Source organism: Diadema setosum, chromosome 16 (assembly GCF_964275005.1).
Source record: "Diadema setosum chromosome 16, eeDiaSeto1, whole genome shotgun sequence".
NCBI classification, from domain to species: domain Eukaryota; kingdom Metazoa; phylum Echinodermata; class Echinoidea; order Diadematoida; family Diadematidae; genus Diadema; species Diadema setosum.
This window is the reverse complement of record NC_092700.1, coordinates 18,052,945-18,069,936: the sequence shown is the minus strand read 5'-3', so window position 1 is coordinate 18,069,936 and position 16,992 is coordinate 18,052,945. Positions and strand designations below refer to the sequence as shown.

Genomic DNA, 16,992 nt, shown 5'->3' with positions numbered 1-16,992 from the left:
TGGTAATAAAGCGGTCTACTTGTACAGTTCATCATCGGGAAGCTTTAGAGTCTGGAGAATTTTATAAATAAAGGTCAAGTAGTCGATGTTTAATGGCTTTGTCAGGCTTTTATGGAGACAGGTTTCATCATGGAGAACATCAGATGATACACAGATTACAAAGTACATTTATCACAATGTGCTGACGACTCACTCATGGAACAATGCATGCATTTTTTGTCAGGCATGGGACTGGGAGACTCAACAAGGTACTGATCAACAAGCAAAGCACAATGCAAAATTATCAGCAACAAGCAAAAGTGTAGGCATTCTCATTATGGCATTGACATTGGATTTCTTGTTTCATAGCATTTATGCATTCACTCAGATTAAAATCATTAATAAGGCTATTAAAGCACAGGAAGGTCTAAAGGATAAATAGTTACAGTACAATTCTTACTATCAGTTTTCATCACAAGCAAATAGAATATGGAAAGCTTAAAAAGAACAACAAAGTATTGTTCACAGAAATTATTCAAAAAGAAAAAAAAAAAAGATAAAAGAACCCATTCTGTAGTTTGTTGATATATCAAGTGGAAAGCAATTTCATTGGTGAATGCACATTTAATAGGCATTTGTAATTTGTTCGGCAACTGGTGTGCACTTTGGAGTGATTTCGTCACTGACTGGCATAGATAAGATGGAAACTAAGTGTCAATGGATAGAGATTATCTAATCCCACTAATCTCTATGGTGTCACTATGGTTTTCCTGTTGGACTGAGGCATATTGCTACACCTGAGTGGGCTTTACCACTCATCTACAACTAGATCAAGCTTTTTTCTGCAACTGATTGACAAACTGCCCTACAACAATGTAAATAAGCACTGAATTGATCAGTGTTTTAGTAGTAGCCATGATGAAAAACCATGGGCATACGTACTTGAGCAGAATTCAAACCTACAACCGCCTGATCTCCGAACAGGTGTCATCTCCACTAGACCACCGAGCTTTCGCCCGACAGCAAGTTCTGGTTCTAATCCTTATGGCATGCAGCGGGTACTGTGTAATTATTGAAATTCATGAAATTCTTCCATCAAGTTTTTTTTTTTAGGCAACTGAGACAAATTGCCCGACATCAACATAAATAAGCACTTACATCGATGAGATGTGGGGGGCATTTCATGAAGCATTTTGTCCGACAAAGTAGTCGGATAAATTTGCTCTCAGCCAATTAGATGCAAGGATTTCCGTAGCTTGTAACAGTTTGTAAGAAAAATATCCGATCAAAACGCTTCATGAAATGCCCCCCGGGAGGTCGAAGGTTCGAATCCTGCTCGAGTATGTACACCCATGATTTTTAATCATGGCTACAACTAAAACGTTGATCAATTCAGTGCTCATTTACATTGATATAGGGTAATCTGTCAATCAGTTGCATTTAAAAAATATAAAAAAAAATAAAAAAAAAACTCGACGGAAGAATTTCATGAATTTGAATAGATCAAGTTTGGATGGATTAATAAGCTTGCTGATGAAAGAGTCAGTGGCTTGGCATACAAAGGGTTAAAAAATGTTATTGTTATTGTATTATGTTTTTCTAGAGAAGCTCACGGACATCGGAAGTGATAATTCTTATCTTAACTTTATTCACTGAAATGAATAACAGACTGATATCTTCGACAGATTTTGTAATCATTATCGTCTGTGCAAATGTAGTTGTAAGATTGCAGCTGCTAATCTCCATTTTAACAAACATGTTGGAAAACATCTTCTATAGCACATCTTTATCTTTCAGCATCAATATTCTCAATAAATTGCTTTCAATCAATATATCTATATAAAAGAGAAAGTCTAAGAAGCTGTCTACTTTGGACTTTTTATTACAGAACAATGTCAGAATTTCAGACCCTGGGTATTTGTTCCAAGTTCATTGTGTCACTGCCTGCAACCAGGGAAAGTCTGGTGGTAGTCTCGCTGCCCAGAAAGCAGTAGATGACCGGTTCAATTCCCACTGGTTCCTTTTTCTGACATGTTTGCTTAAACGTACACTGCAGATCAGCAATTGTGATCTGAATACAATATTCATTCTTTTGTACAGCGGGTGACAACTGATTAAAAAAAAAACAAACAAACAAACAAACCTATCACAGCAAATCTTCACCCCTCTCTTTTGCTTTCAGACTGTTAACATATTTCAAATGATAGTATTGAATATTTTGCATGACAGACTAAAATCTTACTTTCAAATGATATTGCTGAAAACTTTGCATGACAGACATGAAAACGAGGTGGATTTCGTTGTGAATGGACATTCCACAAACAGCTTCATATGCAAGCAGAGTACACTATTGAAACTGTGTAGCTTTCTTCAGCAAACAGCGCAGAGACAAGACATGCAAAAAAACAGGTGACTTTTCTCACATGGTGCTGTCTTATCATGCATTTGGTAAGCAAGAAAATCTATAAAAAAAAGTAGGTCCCATTACTCTATCACATTCTGTGAAGTCTTTATACCCACTGGGCTATCATTATTTTAAAGAGACAGTATGGTATTGGTGGAGATTAGGATTGGGCTTTTCACTCTTTTTTTGGAATACCACGAAACCACTTTAATATGAAATAGTATAAAGCATACCATTCTAAAAGGACTTCAAAGTTTATTTGATGGAAATCGGTTTTGGAATGGCTGAAACATCCAAGAACAATGTAAGTGATCATAATATAAGGTGGGTCCTACCTTTTATTAGGATTGCTCATTTTGGGTATCTCAGCCATTTCAAAACCAATTTTCATCAAATAAACATTGAATTCCATTTGAAATTACATGCTCTTTCATATTTTATAAGAGGTTTCCCACCATCTTACTAAAAATTGATAGAAACCTGAATTTAGATCTCAGCCGAAATCACACGATCCCTTTAAACCCGCCATGTTGTAATTGCAGAAATGATATTGCCAAATAAGGACAGACGATAAACGGGTGGTTTTCACACATACTGTATGTGTACGTAGCCCACCAAAAATTTGTGAATTTTTGCATAATTTCTCTATGGTCAGTTTTACAAGAGAATGCCAAGTGAATGGGACCTTGCACGGCAAAGCATGTTCTGTGGTGTGCGGATGGCAACAAAATTGCATGAAAAGAAAAGGAGGATATAGGTGTAGAGAGAACGTTTACCTTGACGTTTTTGTTTCAAACGTTTTGCTATATTTAAAAAAATAAGATGGAAAGAAGGAGAGTTGAATATGAGACCAAACTGTACAAAGATGCAAAATAGAGTATTACAACAAGAGAGTACGTCTAGAAAAGAAGTTGCTACTACGTCTACATGAGTACATAAGAGATAGACCACTGATACACAAGGGCTTGACACTAGTTTCAATCTTTCGAAGTATTGCCAGCGCAACACACAATGCATCATCTCATGAATCGGAGCAGAAATATTACTTGAGATTGGCAACTGGTTCTACATTTTGGTATTGCTACGTGGTACGCTGCATGTGTTTCACAACACAACAGTTTCCAAATGTGCACTAGTTGTGAAGCCCTTTCAGCATGGACATAAAACGATATACAGATCAAGTATACAAGGCACTATGGTATGCATACACAAATATTTGACTTACATTGTATGAGCATTCAAGAGACATAATCCAAAATGTGTGAAGAAGACAGAAAAAACAAACAACATCCACTGACTACCAACAACATCAAAGTTTAGGCACAAAATTTTAGACACAGACACGCTACCAGGCAAAACATGAATCATAACATAGGATATATATTCCCTTGACCTACATTGTACGTTGCATGCTCTGTCCTCAAATAGTTAGTTCCATTATCCTTCTTAAAATAAGGAATACAATTGTACGTACATCTGTACTTTGGAAATAGATTTATAATCACAGTGTTCTAGTTTGCTTTGGCAATACACTGTATGTACTATGCACAATTCTTGAACACCCAGGAAAAACAAAAAGACAAAAAAAAGAACAAACAAAGGAAATATACAATTGCATCTGTGGATTCAAAATGAAATAAAATTAGGGTACAGTTGTACATCCTATTAACCTTCGGCAGCACCAGCAGGTGAATAAATACGCCTAATCAATCAATCCTTTCATTTTAATGCCACTTTTGTGGCTACCTCACTTGCCCTATGTGTGTACAGACCAGTTGATCATTCACTGCACAAACATATAATCCCAATGTATGTTCACTGATTTTGGAAGTATATAATGATCACTACCTATTAAAAGTTATGAGATATGCTAATCTTTCAAATGCGAAGTGACCAATCGTGTGACCACAGACTCTTTCATACCTGGAGCACAGATCCCGTCCTGGAAATAGTGCAGACCGAAGCAGTACTCATCCGCCTCACAGTCCTCATCGTCATGACAAATATCATAGGTGGCTGCCGTCGTCACGGCTACAACAACAACAAAATATAATCATATTCACAAATTCTATTCAAGGAAGATGACAATAATTGATAGTGGGTGCTACAGGACCATGATCATCATAGAAAAAATGATTTATCGAGCACTGGCTACCCAACGCACTTTTGATAATCTGCAATATATTTTTGCTAAAAATGATCTGAACACTGTACACAGGAAAGGTGTCTCTCACCACAGCTGCAGCATTGTAAAATCTCCTGTTTCTTTTTTCCCTACAATATGGTAATAATGTGCACTTTTTGGCTATAAAATGGTAATAATGTGTGCTTTTTTTGCTATAAAATGGTAATAATGTGCACTTTTATTCATTCCAGATATCAAAAAAGAAGATGTGTTGTATTCATGTTTAAAAAAAAAAACTGCTTGAAATAAATCAGCCTACTCTATCAAAATATCTGTAATTTTTTAATCTATAATAGGAAATAAAGGCCCTGTAATGACGAGTTATAACTGATTATATAGTTGGTTTATAAGTCGATGCAGCCTGTGTGGTAAGGAAATTTACAATTGATTTCTAGTATCTTTTGATAAAATGGGGCCCTGGTCTATTATCTAGACCTATTCCAAGGATTTAAATTGAATTTTACCTTAGTGAAGTGGGACCTTTGTCCAAACCAGACCTTAAATTCTACACTTATACCGTAATAACAAAAAGATATTTAAATTAGGAAACAGCGCTGAAGTAAACATATTTTTACTGTATTTGCTCATAAATTGTGCTGTTTATCTCACTGACTGCACTGAGGTGGTCATTTGCTTTAAAAATCATTTTTGTGAATTTCACCAGAACTCCTTTGTATTTTGTAGACAGTACATATAATTTTTGAAAGTTTCATAATGTAAAATAAAACTGTATAGAGGACAAAAGTATGCCAATCCTGCACTAGTCTTCATACCAGGAGTTTTCTCGCAATTCCCTTCTGAATCTCTCGAGTATCCTGCAGCACACTGACAGCTGTAGCCCTCCTCAAAGTCTAGCGGGTCCTCCTCGCACACCTCATGGAGCTCACAGTCTTCATAGCCGGGCACACAAGCTGCATTGACAAACCAAACAAAAACAAAGCAACAAAACATTTGTGATTACATGTGCACATTATGTAGGGTCCCATAATATTTCAAGTTCAAGTTCAAGTTGATTTACTTCATCTCTGAAGGGATATTGAATCTGGTAATATTGTACTATCATAAGTCCTACGGTCCATTTCATTAAAGTCCTAAAAGAGACTTTTCGCTCACAAGACACACTTATGAGAGACTTCATGGAATGGATTTTACTTCTCTTTGAAAAATCGCTCACAACTACATATTAGCCACTTCGGCCATTCTGAAATTTATGTAAAGATTTTTTTAAATATGTGATGACTTCATGAAATGGACCCCTGGTCAAATATGTACTGTACATTGAGCAACTTGAGTTACAAACACAGGTGAGTTGACAAATCTGTTTAGCAAGGATCAAAAAGGAAAGGAGAAAAAATATCAAGTTCAATCACTGAAAGACATTTAACTTTGTCATAGCAATGAGTCAAATCAATGGGAATGATACTTGTACATCACAAGATACGTATCACAAGATATACATGTGCAGTGTAGATCTTGTAAATCACGATTTAAAGCATTCCTTATAAGCAAAGCAGCCACAAAGCTGTGTTTACACTGTAAATTTGTGCACAATACAATAACACTGTACTAAACTCTTCATACTTTAATACCCTTGAGATACCTTCGAGCAAGAATTGTTTGAGTTATAGTTCAAAGTCTTATGTTGTGCAAATCTTGATAGTGGCATGCAATACAATAACCACTTAACAGCAGAAGCTCACTTTCTATGGCTCTAAAAACTGATTGCATTCTATGCAAACTTTGAGGGTTAGTCAAGCATCTTACTTAATATTTTCCTACTTCGTCAAGTCACCACTGGATAACTGGCATTCAAAATATCTGAGACTGTGCTGCTTGCTCAGACTTTAATGCCACAATTAAAAAAAAAAAAAAATCTATGAACACACTAGAATAGAAAAGACTTAGTACAGATAAACACTTTTCTCATTGCCTGTGTAGGGGTGCATTGCAAAGTCTCAGTTGGAAATTTTAGAATTGTGCATGAAACAGAGCTCTTCAAAAAAATAAAAAGATATGAAACTCGCAAGTGTTTGCCTATAATTTACATGAATTCAAATGTGAATTCTGGTATTTACAATGTATATACAATGTATATTTTGGCATGCACAAGCATGAGAGACAATTTACACACTGTAGTTTTGTTTACATCCTGCACCTGTTTGGGGATCTAGACACCTGTTACTACTTTGTATCAAACAAAGTTATGAAAGATAAAAAAGCAATAAAAAAAAAATTAATGGCAAGCAAACCACAAGGATCTTTTAGAGTTTTTGTTTTTTTCTCTCTCTCTCCTTTTTTCCTTTCACTTTCTTTTGTTGGTTTTAGGGCTTTATTCTTTTCTTTTTTCTTTTCTTTTTCTTTTTTTTTTTTGGGGGGGGGGGAGGGGTACCTAGGGTGAACAGATGCACTCAAAACCCAGGTACAATACATTTTGTACACTGTTGTTTTTGTTGTTGTTTTGGGTTTTTTCACACAGTTCTTATTGGTGTAATCAACTCACAGATCATAAAATCACATACGAAACCTCATTCAAACCAAACAGAGATCAAGAAAATGCACCATACAATCCATAATCCTTCACGACTGACAAGCCACAAAGAAGAAACATTTACAACTCAGCAAGCTTGGAAAAGACCATCATACACTTTTCATTCAGTGCTGTGTACACTGTATTTGTAAAGAAGCATTCATAGGCTCGACACGCTTGATGCCTCAGTCTTTCATTGCTGTACTGTTTTAAGTGACAGCCCCTTGTATGTATACATTGCATACAAGGGATCAGAGAGCCATATAACACTAATCTGATTGGGATATAAAAGCTAAATTCTTGCTGGCTCTACTACACTGCCTACTGCATTATGTACAACGGTAGTCCCCCTTTCCACAAGATCAGTCACCCGTTTCTCATGGTAGTGAGCTAAAAAGGTCACATGTGTGCAATGGCAGACATGCATTGTACACCTCACGTCAGCTCACATGATCACTATAATAGTTGGGCAAGTATTTTGATCCTCTAAAACCTCTGAAGCACATTTATTTTAAAGTGTCTTTAAGATGTTTTCATCACATATGTTATGTGTGTACACAAACAGGCCATCACTGGGGTGTAGATACTACAATGTATACTACATTCAAGTTGATTTTAATGAAGAGTACTGTATTTATTCTACCCCCCCGCCCATTTATACTGAGCAAAATTTTTAATTGAACCTACCCATTTTTAATGTCAAACATCTCCATATATTACTCAACTTGTAAAACCAGAAATGTTCACATACTGTACATTTTAGTCTCGCATATTTTCGCGAGAGCCAAGAATTGCGAACGTAAAATGCATGCGAAATTTCTTGCCTACACTGATGCATTTAATCAATGCCAGTGGTAATTCACGAAAATACAATACTGCGAAAAAGGCAGTCGGCTCAAATTCGCGAAGATTTCATGCTGCCAAAATATCTTGCTTTACACTGTACAGTATTTAAATCTATAGACAGCCTTCTTCAGAGGACTTGAAGTTGTGGCATATTCCATCCGCTTTCTTACTTGCAGGTGTACAGGTGTACGTTGAATCCAGTTTCTGTGCATTTCATAGTTTTTCTTGTACTGTGATTCAGGCAAGCCTAAGGCAAACTTTACAAAATATTTTGTCCAGCAGTATCCATTGTGACGGTATGCACAAATTTTGTATCAATATTTTTGATGATCAGCTCTTCCATTGAGGCCAAAATCTTGAATCCTGAACCCGGATGAGGGGTAATCTATCCCTACTGTATCTTGCTTTGCTCTGATCTTTTTGTTACGCTTTGATGATGGAGTACACACTGATACCAGCTTGGAACGTTTGCCAAGCACAAACAGAGAGCTATGCAAGTTGTTGAGTGATAATCCATCAAACACAAGCACTCACATAAAAAACAACAACAACAAAAACTGACACACAGACATCTGTTACCTTTTTTATTGATGACACCGCCACTGAGTGTGTAATTACACACAGTCTTACAGGATGTCTACCATACTGTACTACGAAGGAAGCCTCCAAGAGTCCAGCTTGTATACCCATACAGTACCGTTTTTGGTTTGTTTTTTGTTTTTTTAATCATGTTATATTCTGGTTGTGTGCAGGGCGCCAGAAACTTACGATTTCTGCTTGCCCAATGGCCTGACAGGGCAACTAAAACTCAATGTGAGATGTGTACTCAGTTTGAATGGGTATTTGTCTGTTGAAATAGTATGGTGCCCTTGTCGGAGTGGCCATATGAAGAATGCAAAAGAGGTGCCATTGCCCTGGCCTGCCCCAGGTACAGAGCAAATTACTGTATTTAAAGCGAAGCGGCATGACACTTTTGCGAATTGGAGCCAACTGCCTTTTTCGCAGCATGAAATAGTGATAATTGCGAATTGCCACTGACATTCAATGCATAATGTAGACAAAAACTTCCACATGCATTTTAATTTCACGAATCTTGGCCTTTCCGAAATTCAAACAATTAAAATGCACGTAAAAAAAAAAAATCATTTTACAGTATTTTAGGCCAACTATGCATACTATTCTTACAGCTACTGTATCATGCCCAGGCAAATCACACAATGATTTCAAATCACAGGGCAGCACACATATTTTTGCCTGCTCAGAGTCAGAACTAACAGTTTACTGTGTTTGTAATAAAGTGTCCCCTACACACAAGAACTACAGTAAAAGTATGCTTCTACAATAATGTATAGAAGGTGCTACAAACTGTAGGTACAAACAAATTATATTTTGTCTCTCTCATCAATCATCCATTATGTTCTTTATACTACAAATAGTACACATGTACCCTCATTTGCACACTATAAAGCAATCTACAGTAAACTATCCATTTGGCCATTATATTTTGCTTAATTGAGCTACTCTCTCATCTACTCTTAACTGCACTATCGATTCATTAAATGTATCCCACTGTAATCACGATACACTGTGTACTTCCCCAATGATACCAAGTGATACATTGTACTTCATGTACAATTTGTACTCCAGTAGGCCTACTGTGTAAAATGTGCCATGGTACACAGCGTAGAACAGACCTGTGATATCGTACACTGGTGTGAAATCATCTGTTTAAACTAATATTTTACATTTATATAAAAATGTGTTTTTTCTTCTGTTTTTCATGTCAGTAACAATCAGTTGATGAATGTTCTCCTCTATTGTCACACAAAGCTTTATTCTACAAAGAAGATAAATAATGAGCAAGTCATACAGGTTTAAGGAGAATTTAAACCCAAATATAATATGCAGATTCAGTGAATGCAGAGATATTTTGAGTACACGATGCTCAGAAGTTCTGGAAAATTGGATGATAAGAATTCATGATATTTTGAAGGTTTTAGTTTTAAAAATCCACAAGTGAATGTTGTACATGTACATCATTTCATATACAGGGTCTATACATATCGATGGATATTAAAATGCCCAAGGCATCTATTTTGAGCAACCACAGATATTCAACTGCAAAAGAGGCCTGAAACCTTATCCTGTAGTGTATCGATTTGAAGTACAGATGGTTCAATCCATAATCCATCATAGACTTGCCTTTGGCCGCCATTGGACGGATCACAATACAATGTATCATATTGCCAACAACAGAGTCAGGCCAATCTCCCTTCCCTCCCTACCCCCCCCCCCCCTCCAAACCATGATGGAAATTGTATTCCCAGTAGACACAATTCCAAGAAATGCACACAACCTCACTGTGAAGATTTATATCCTAGTACTCTCAATAGCATCTCATACCCCTTTCATAAACTCATCCTCCTATTATCCGCATAAGAATAATGCGGACAATTCAATAAAAAATGCGTTCACAAACTCTGAAAATAATCCGCATTATTTTTACGAGCGCCCGTCCTGAAAAAGGCGGATAATCGTCATGGTGACTGCACACCCCCCTTCTGCGGGAAAGACAGGTGACGTTTGACCGCACCCCGGCAATTATCCGCATTATTTGGGTTTGCGTTCATAAACTCAAAATCTCGTCCCGACGCTGCTTTTATGCGGATAATAGAAGGGTCGAAATAATGCGCATTATTCTTTCCCCTCTCCGATTTTACGACCAAATGTTGCGGATATTATCCGCATTATTGAGTTTATGAAAGGGGTATCAGACCCCTGCAAAGGTTAACTCTTTTAAGTCCTTCAGCCCTGCGGGCAAGATGCTGGCACACAATATCGATAGGATTTTGAAGGATGGTGTTGAGAGGTTTTATAGGTAAGGTTTCTTCCATCACCAGTCAATGACAGTGCCTTTCCCATACTTTTCTTTCACTGTCGCAAACTCTACACAAAGCCTTCCCATGCCTGGATGCACATACTGTATTCTGCATGGATGAACATGCACATGTGCACAGAAATCACATCAAGATATACAATGTAAACCCGTTGAGGACGGTTTGATTTTGCTACAACACGCATTTCCCATCTAGACGCTTGCCCGAGTATACTCGGGACTCGTCCTCAATGGGTTAAAATGCACAGATGCACTGTGCACAACGTATTTAATGTAGTGTGCTGTCAAGATACCCAAACCCATGGGCCTTATTCATGGACAGCCTTCTGTGTCAAAATGGCATTAATTGCAGCTGGAGTTATTGGATTTCATTATCAGGCCTTTATTAACACATGTATCAAGCAGGGAAAGATTTCAATATCCCAGGTTTCGCAGCACAGCTGCACGAAACGTTGTAAACATCTGTTCATATGCCCATCCTACATTGTGGTCTTCAAAATATGTGTAGTAATGTGATAACATTAAGCGATATTGTACACTTCAAAGCTTTAGTACTCCATGGCACACTACGTTTAATTTGGCTTCCATTATTGCAGAGTGGAGTAAGCACTCAGAGTAGCAAACAGTTCTATCAAAACATAAAAAACTAAAAAAATTTGAGTTTTATCATGCCTACAATCTGTATAGTTCCAGCCATAACCATATCAGTCAACCGTAACCATGATTCCAGGTACCACTGGTCAACGATTGTAAAGACAAGTACCCTTACTCTGTTTATAATAAGTGGCGTAATTTCAAGGTAGACTACTTTCAATTTAATATTCCAATTCATTCAACCTCACTATTAACATTTCCACATTGATCTACTATGGTGAACTAATTATCCACTGCACCTGCTTTTCTCAGTTCATGAAGATGAAAATGCCTCATTGACTGTAACATGTACAATGTAATAAGTTCATGCATTCAGAGGATGCAGTATCAAGTTTTTCAATTCACCAACTGTACTGAATACACTCCAATAACTTGTGGATAAAATAGTTGCTATGTAAAGTATAAAATCAAGGCCCCAATTTGGACCCCCAGAGGGCCAAAATAGGGACACTCCTGGAATTGTCATGAACAAACTTGAAACTTCGGTAATCATTGTACTTTACTCATAGAAATAACTTACATGTACCTCTATCACTTCAGGGCCCTGCTTTATGAAGAGTTATAATTGATACACTGTAGTTGATTTCAATAAGTCTTTGGCAGCCTGTGTGGTAAGGGAAATTACAATTGATTAGATATCTTTTTGATAAAACGGGGCCCTGGTTCGAAAGAAGATTTTTAGAGATCATTCTTTTATAATTTGGGAGGGTTGGGGTCCCCTGAGGGCCCTTGGGGACGAGGGGACACAGTGACCGTTTGAATAAATTGGCATCCTATTCCCCTAGGGATGCTACCTCCCAGATTTGGTGAAAATTGGTGATGGAGTTTTCAAGAAGAAGATGAAAATACAAAGTTTATGAAAGGCGCACCACACACGATGGACGACAGATGCTATGCAAGACAATGAGTGATCGCAATAGCTCATTAAGGCCAGGTTTGGATCAGAAGAGTTAAAATGAAAAAAATAGAATCCCAGACTTAATCCAAGCTTTTCATACAGTTTTTTTTTTTCATATTAAAATACATATTAATCAGAGTGACAGCCAAAAACAAACATTTTTAATAAGCAAACAAACAAATGTTAACAGGTATGGTACACTCCTCTCTAAAAAAAACAATTAAATCATTTATTTCTGAATTATGACAAACATGCTTGTACACAAACTCACACACACACACACACGGTGTCAGTGATTATCTTGTCAGCTACAGTTGTATGCTCACATAGTCTGTGATTTAAGCCACTTTCATAATGAATGTCCCACCATGAGATTTTAACTCAATTTTCAATTCCATGACGTTCGTCACTAATGTACTTAAAAGCCGATGAATGCACAAATTATGTGGAGCAGTGGCGTATCCAGAGGGGGGCGTAACCAGCGCAAGCCCCCCTATATTTTTCGTTAAAAACAAAAGAAATAAAAATAAACTAGAAATGTCGCTTTGGCGACTGGTATGCCTCCGCCATAATGCATGATTCTCCTAATAGGTCTAGATAGTACATGTGGACAATGTGTGATAACATTTTCACAAAATTGGCAAAATATTAAAATGACAAGTTTGTCACAAATGTGTTGAATGTTCACCTTCCTTGACCTAGGTTTAATTGGATGAATAGGAGAGCATGTATTTGGGATTTAAGGACTTTAACTTTGACTTTGACCCATTCATACGTTTATGCATTGAGTAATTTTCATGGTATGGAGAAAAAGTGCAATTTCTGTATTGAATAGTAAATTGTTACCATTTTCATCTGGCTTTTGACCCTAAGATTCATAAGATAATCACTGTCAGGCAGAACATGCATAAATATGTAGTACATTTTAAGATAACTTGAGCCACTTCCAAGATATGGAGGAAAAACTTAGTTCAGCACTTTCACTTGATCTTTGACCTTTTGACCTTTGAGGCAAAAACAAAAGAAGAAAAAAAAACTTTCCAGAGAATCTCTATTAGGTTATACATGCACACACCAAGCGTTACAAAAAAATAATCCTGCTGGCATTGCATAAACATGAGGGAAATAGTAAAATTTTGAAGTGTTGCCCTTGACCTTTGACCCCATGAACCCTAAATTCGCTAGATAATCACTGCCAGTCAGTACATGTGTATATATACTATGTTCCATGAAGAAACCTTGAACAATTTCCAAGGTACAGAGAAAAAAGGTGAAGTTTTAATATTTCTACTTGACCTTTTGACCTTTGACCTTTGACCTCATGACCCAAACTTTCACCAGAGAATCTTGATTGGGCAATACATGCATACACTAAGTTTCACGAAAATATCTTCAGGCATTGCATAGATATGATGGAAATAGTGAAATTCTATGTATTTGACCTTGACCTTTTGACCTTTGCCCTTGAGCATGTGCACCCAAAAGTTGAAAGGCACAACTTCACCCCCTAATACACATACATGCCAAGTTTCATTAGGATACCTCTAAAGGTTTTGATAGTTACCCTGTCCACAAAATTCACTACGGACGGACGGAAGGACGGACGGACGGACGGACAACCCGAAAACATAATGCCTCCGGCACCACTTCGTGGCGGAGGCATAAAAATGAAATGAAACCCGGAAGTGGCACCAGAAATATTACATGCGCCCCCCCCCCCCCCCCCCCCTTATAGAATTCCTGGATCCGCCCCTGTGGAGTAATGTTTGATCATTACGGTAGTGCCTACCTAAGTCTCGGATGAATGCCAGTTGGGAGTTCCTGTAATTTAAGCTCTCGTGGGTCTTGCATGAAGCCGGGCTCCTGCATCCCACCGAGTAACAGGAGCCATCTACCATCCACGCCAGGTCACAGCCCGTCATGTCGCAGCAGGCGGTGACGCAGTCCTCCATCGTGTGGACCGCGTTGTGGGGTCTGTATTCGTTGACGCGGTTCATGTCGCTGGGGACGTAGCCCTCTATTAACTCCCTTCTCTGGCAAGACCTAGCTGCTACAGCTGCAACACGGATTATGAAAGAAATACAGATCATAAAGGATACATTTCACTTTTCTATAGAATAGAAGGTTGTAATTTCACTTGTTCTATGTTTGTTATTCAACTTTATACCGACACTGATTTTTTTTTTTTTTTTTAAACTAGAGAGAAAACTACAACGGAGTTAATGTTTCCAATTTCAAAAACACAAAGGCAAAGTTTAGTGAACATAAAAAACAGCCTTCAATTGCAATACCGTACTCCTTAACTTCTCAAGCATTCAGCATTCAGTGTACTAATGCTTATAATTCAAGTTCTCTTTAAAAATTTCCAACAAAATAAAAGGAGAAGAAAGGAAATATTCACCATTTTAGTTAGGACTATAGATTTTTTTATGCCTTTTTTCTAACTTATGACCATGCAAACTAAAGCCAAACATATTCTTAAACAAACACTATGCTACAATGTACAACAAACTGAAACTCATAACATGCAGATAATAGTAACTCTGCATAGCATCTCCATGCATTATCCAATACACATTTGAAAATATATCACACAACTATTATATAACTTGCTGTGAACTCTACTTCCATTTGCACAAAATATCACCATTAATTTTAGTTTTTGTTGCAAGCAAGAAACATTTGCTATTGCCACTGCTTTAAACCAGGCTTTAGATGTTTTTCTGTATCACATCTTTTGAGATGATGGAACTTTGCTCTTTCAAACCCTCGTCATGAGATGGTATTCTGGTCTTTAATCATAAATGAGAAGAACAGATTCACATAAAAAATCCTTACAATTCTGCGCATGAGATATCATAGTAACACGACTTGAACAATGACAGCTCGTTGAATGCCATGGTGCAGGGCTGCTCACATTCAAACATCAACATTGGGCAGATTGAAAAGGGCTATCAGGGAGACCCTTGTGTGTTACAGTGTATGCATTGCAGCTATCTAGTATGTTCAACTCGACTATCTAGGCGATAACTTCAAAATCAGGGAGGCTATTATATTTATTCATCAGAACATGAGGCATTTTATTGGTTTAGATTAACTGGAGTCTTCCCAAACATTCAGAAAGACTTGACTAATATCAAATGACTTCCTTTCAAGTAGTATTAGTCATTTGAAATATATAAAAAAAAAAAAAAAAATTATTTATCATATTCCACATGCATTTCTCATTCCTTGGGCAAATCCTAATTCTCCCCCACAGTGGGGCAATTTCTCCCTGTTAGATTTCCCACTATACCTGATGACAAGTAGAGCACCATTAGCAGGACTACCGAGGCAGCTCGCCAGGCGGTCCATATCCTCCATGCCGGGATCATCTCTGACGTCCTCCGACTGCAGCCGCGGCAACGTGACCGGTGGGAGGTGAAGAGGAGGTTTTTGCTGGTAGAAACCACCATCGAGTGTGGACAGTCCGTGTCTGATTTGCGACAATATCCCAGGCGTTCCATGCCTGCCCCCTTCTGGGCTTCGTGAGAGAGGCCAACAGGCTCCAAGATTGCTCACAGCTCCCGTTCAAAATATCTTTATTGCATTTCTGCCGGACACACGCACCATACAAATGCAAGGGGCTCACAATTCATATAGGAACTCACTCCGTGTACACTGGATGACGCCACATCTATCACAGTCTGCTGTGTGTCGCTTGTTTGAGCACCTACACAAAACAGAGGAAAAGAAAACAAACAATGGTCAAAGTTAATTCAAAGGTACGGAAGTATTCCTGTACCTTTTCAGGAAAGCCATTTGTGTATACTTTCTGAGAAATCTGGTACGAGGTAGATGTTCAACTATCTCTTTCTCTTTCTCTTTTTACTCATATTGAAAGCCTTTGACAGGTTTTTCGGTTGTTGCCCCCCCCCCCCCCCCCCCCACGAATAAGCACCGAGACCTGTTTAAAGACACCATGATAATCACCACAAATGTCAACTTCATCATCTCTATCAACATCATCACCCGTGATATTCATTTGTTGCTCGGCATTTCTAGATTTAAAGGGCATGAGCTGGCCGGAAGGTACATCGTACTTTATGTAGGGAGCGACTATATGCAACTTAATCAATATGATCAATAGTATTATAATTTAATACATTTACAACCTAATGAAATATATTAATAATATAACAGCATATCATATAATACCATTAATGATAAATCACATCACTGGAGGAGGAGCAGGAGGAGGAGAAAAGATGTTGGTCACTGATGGGGGAGGGGGGAGCAGTATGCTGAAAAGAAGAAAAAAATGCGCTCTTGACAGCCATGTTCAAGCAGTATGCAACTCAGGCCCAAGGTAGTAATAGATCCAATATCAATATTGCAACCAAAATAAATAAATAAATAAATAAATGGTACACACAGGGTTGCAAACATCAGCAGCTCAAGAAACGAACTAATGCACTGCAAAAAAAAAAAAAAAAATACAATAATAACAATAAAGAATATGAAACAAAGTTTTGAAAGCAGTACTTTTTAAGTGGAACATGCACGTATCAAGCCAGCATGCCTATTGACAGAAATTCAGACAAAATATTTATGTTTGAAGAAT

The 16,992-nt window shown here is 37.6% G+C and overlaps 1 protein-coding gene across 1 annotated transcript in view; it reads right to left on the bottom strand.

Annotated features, from left to right (window-relative positions):
- The window catches only part of LOC140239645 (dyslexia-associated protein KIAA0319-like protein), a 70,274-nt gene that overhangs the window by 38,846 nt on the left and 14,436 nt on the right, over positions 1–16,992 (bottom strand). Inside the window, exons 2-6 of the mRNA XM_072319475.1 lie at positions 15,685–16,101; positions 14,179–14,445; positions 5,342–5,479; positions 4,307–4,414; positions 3,160–3,186 (exon numbers count right to left, since the gene is read on the bottom strand). Coding sequence (XP_072175576.1) covers positions 3,160–3,186; positions 4,307–4,414; positions 5,342–5,479; positions 14,179–14,445; positions 15,685–15,895 — 751 coding nt within the window. The 5' untranslated portion in view covers positions 15,896–16,101. The remainder of the gene's footprint in view (positions 1–3,159; positions 3,187–4,306; positions 4,415–5,341; positions 5,480–14,178; positions 14,446–15,684; positions 16,102–16,992) is intronic.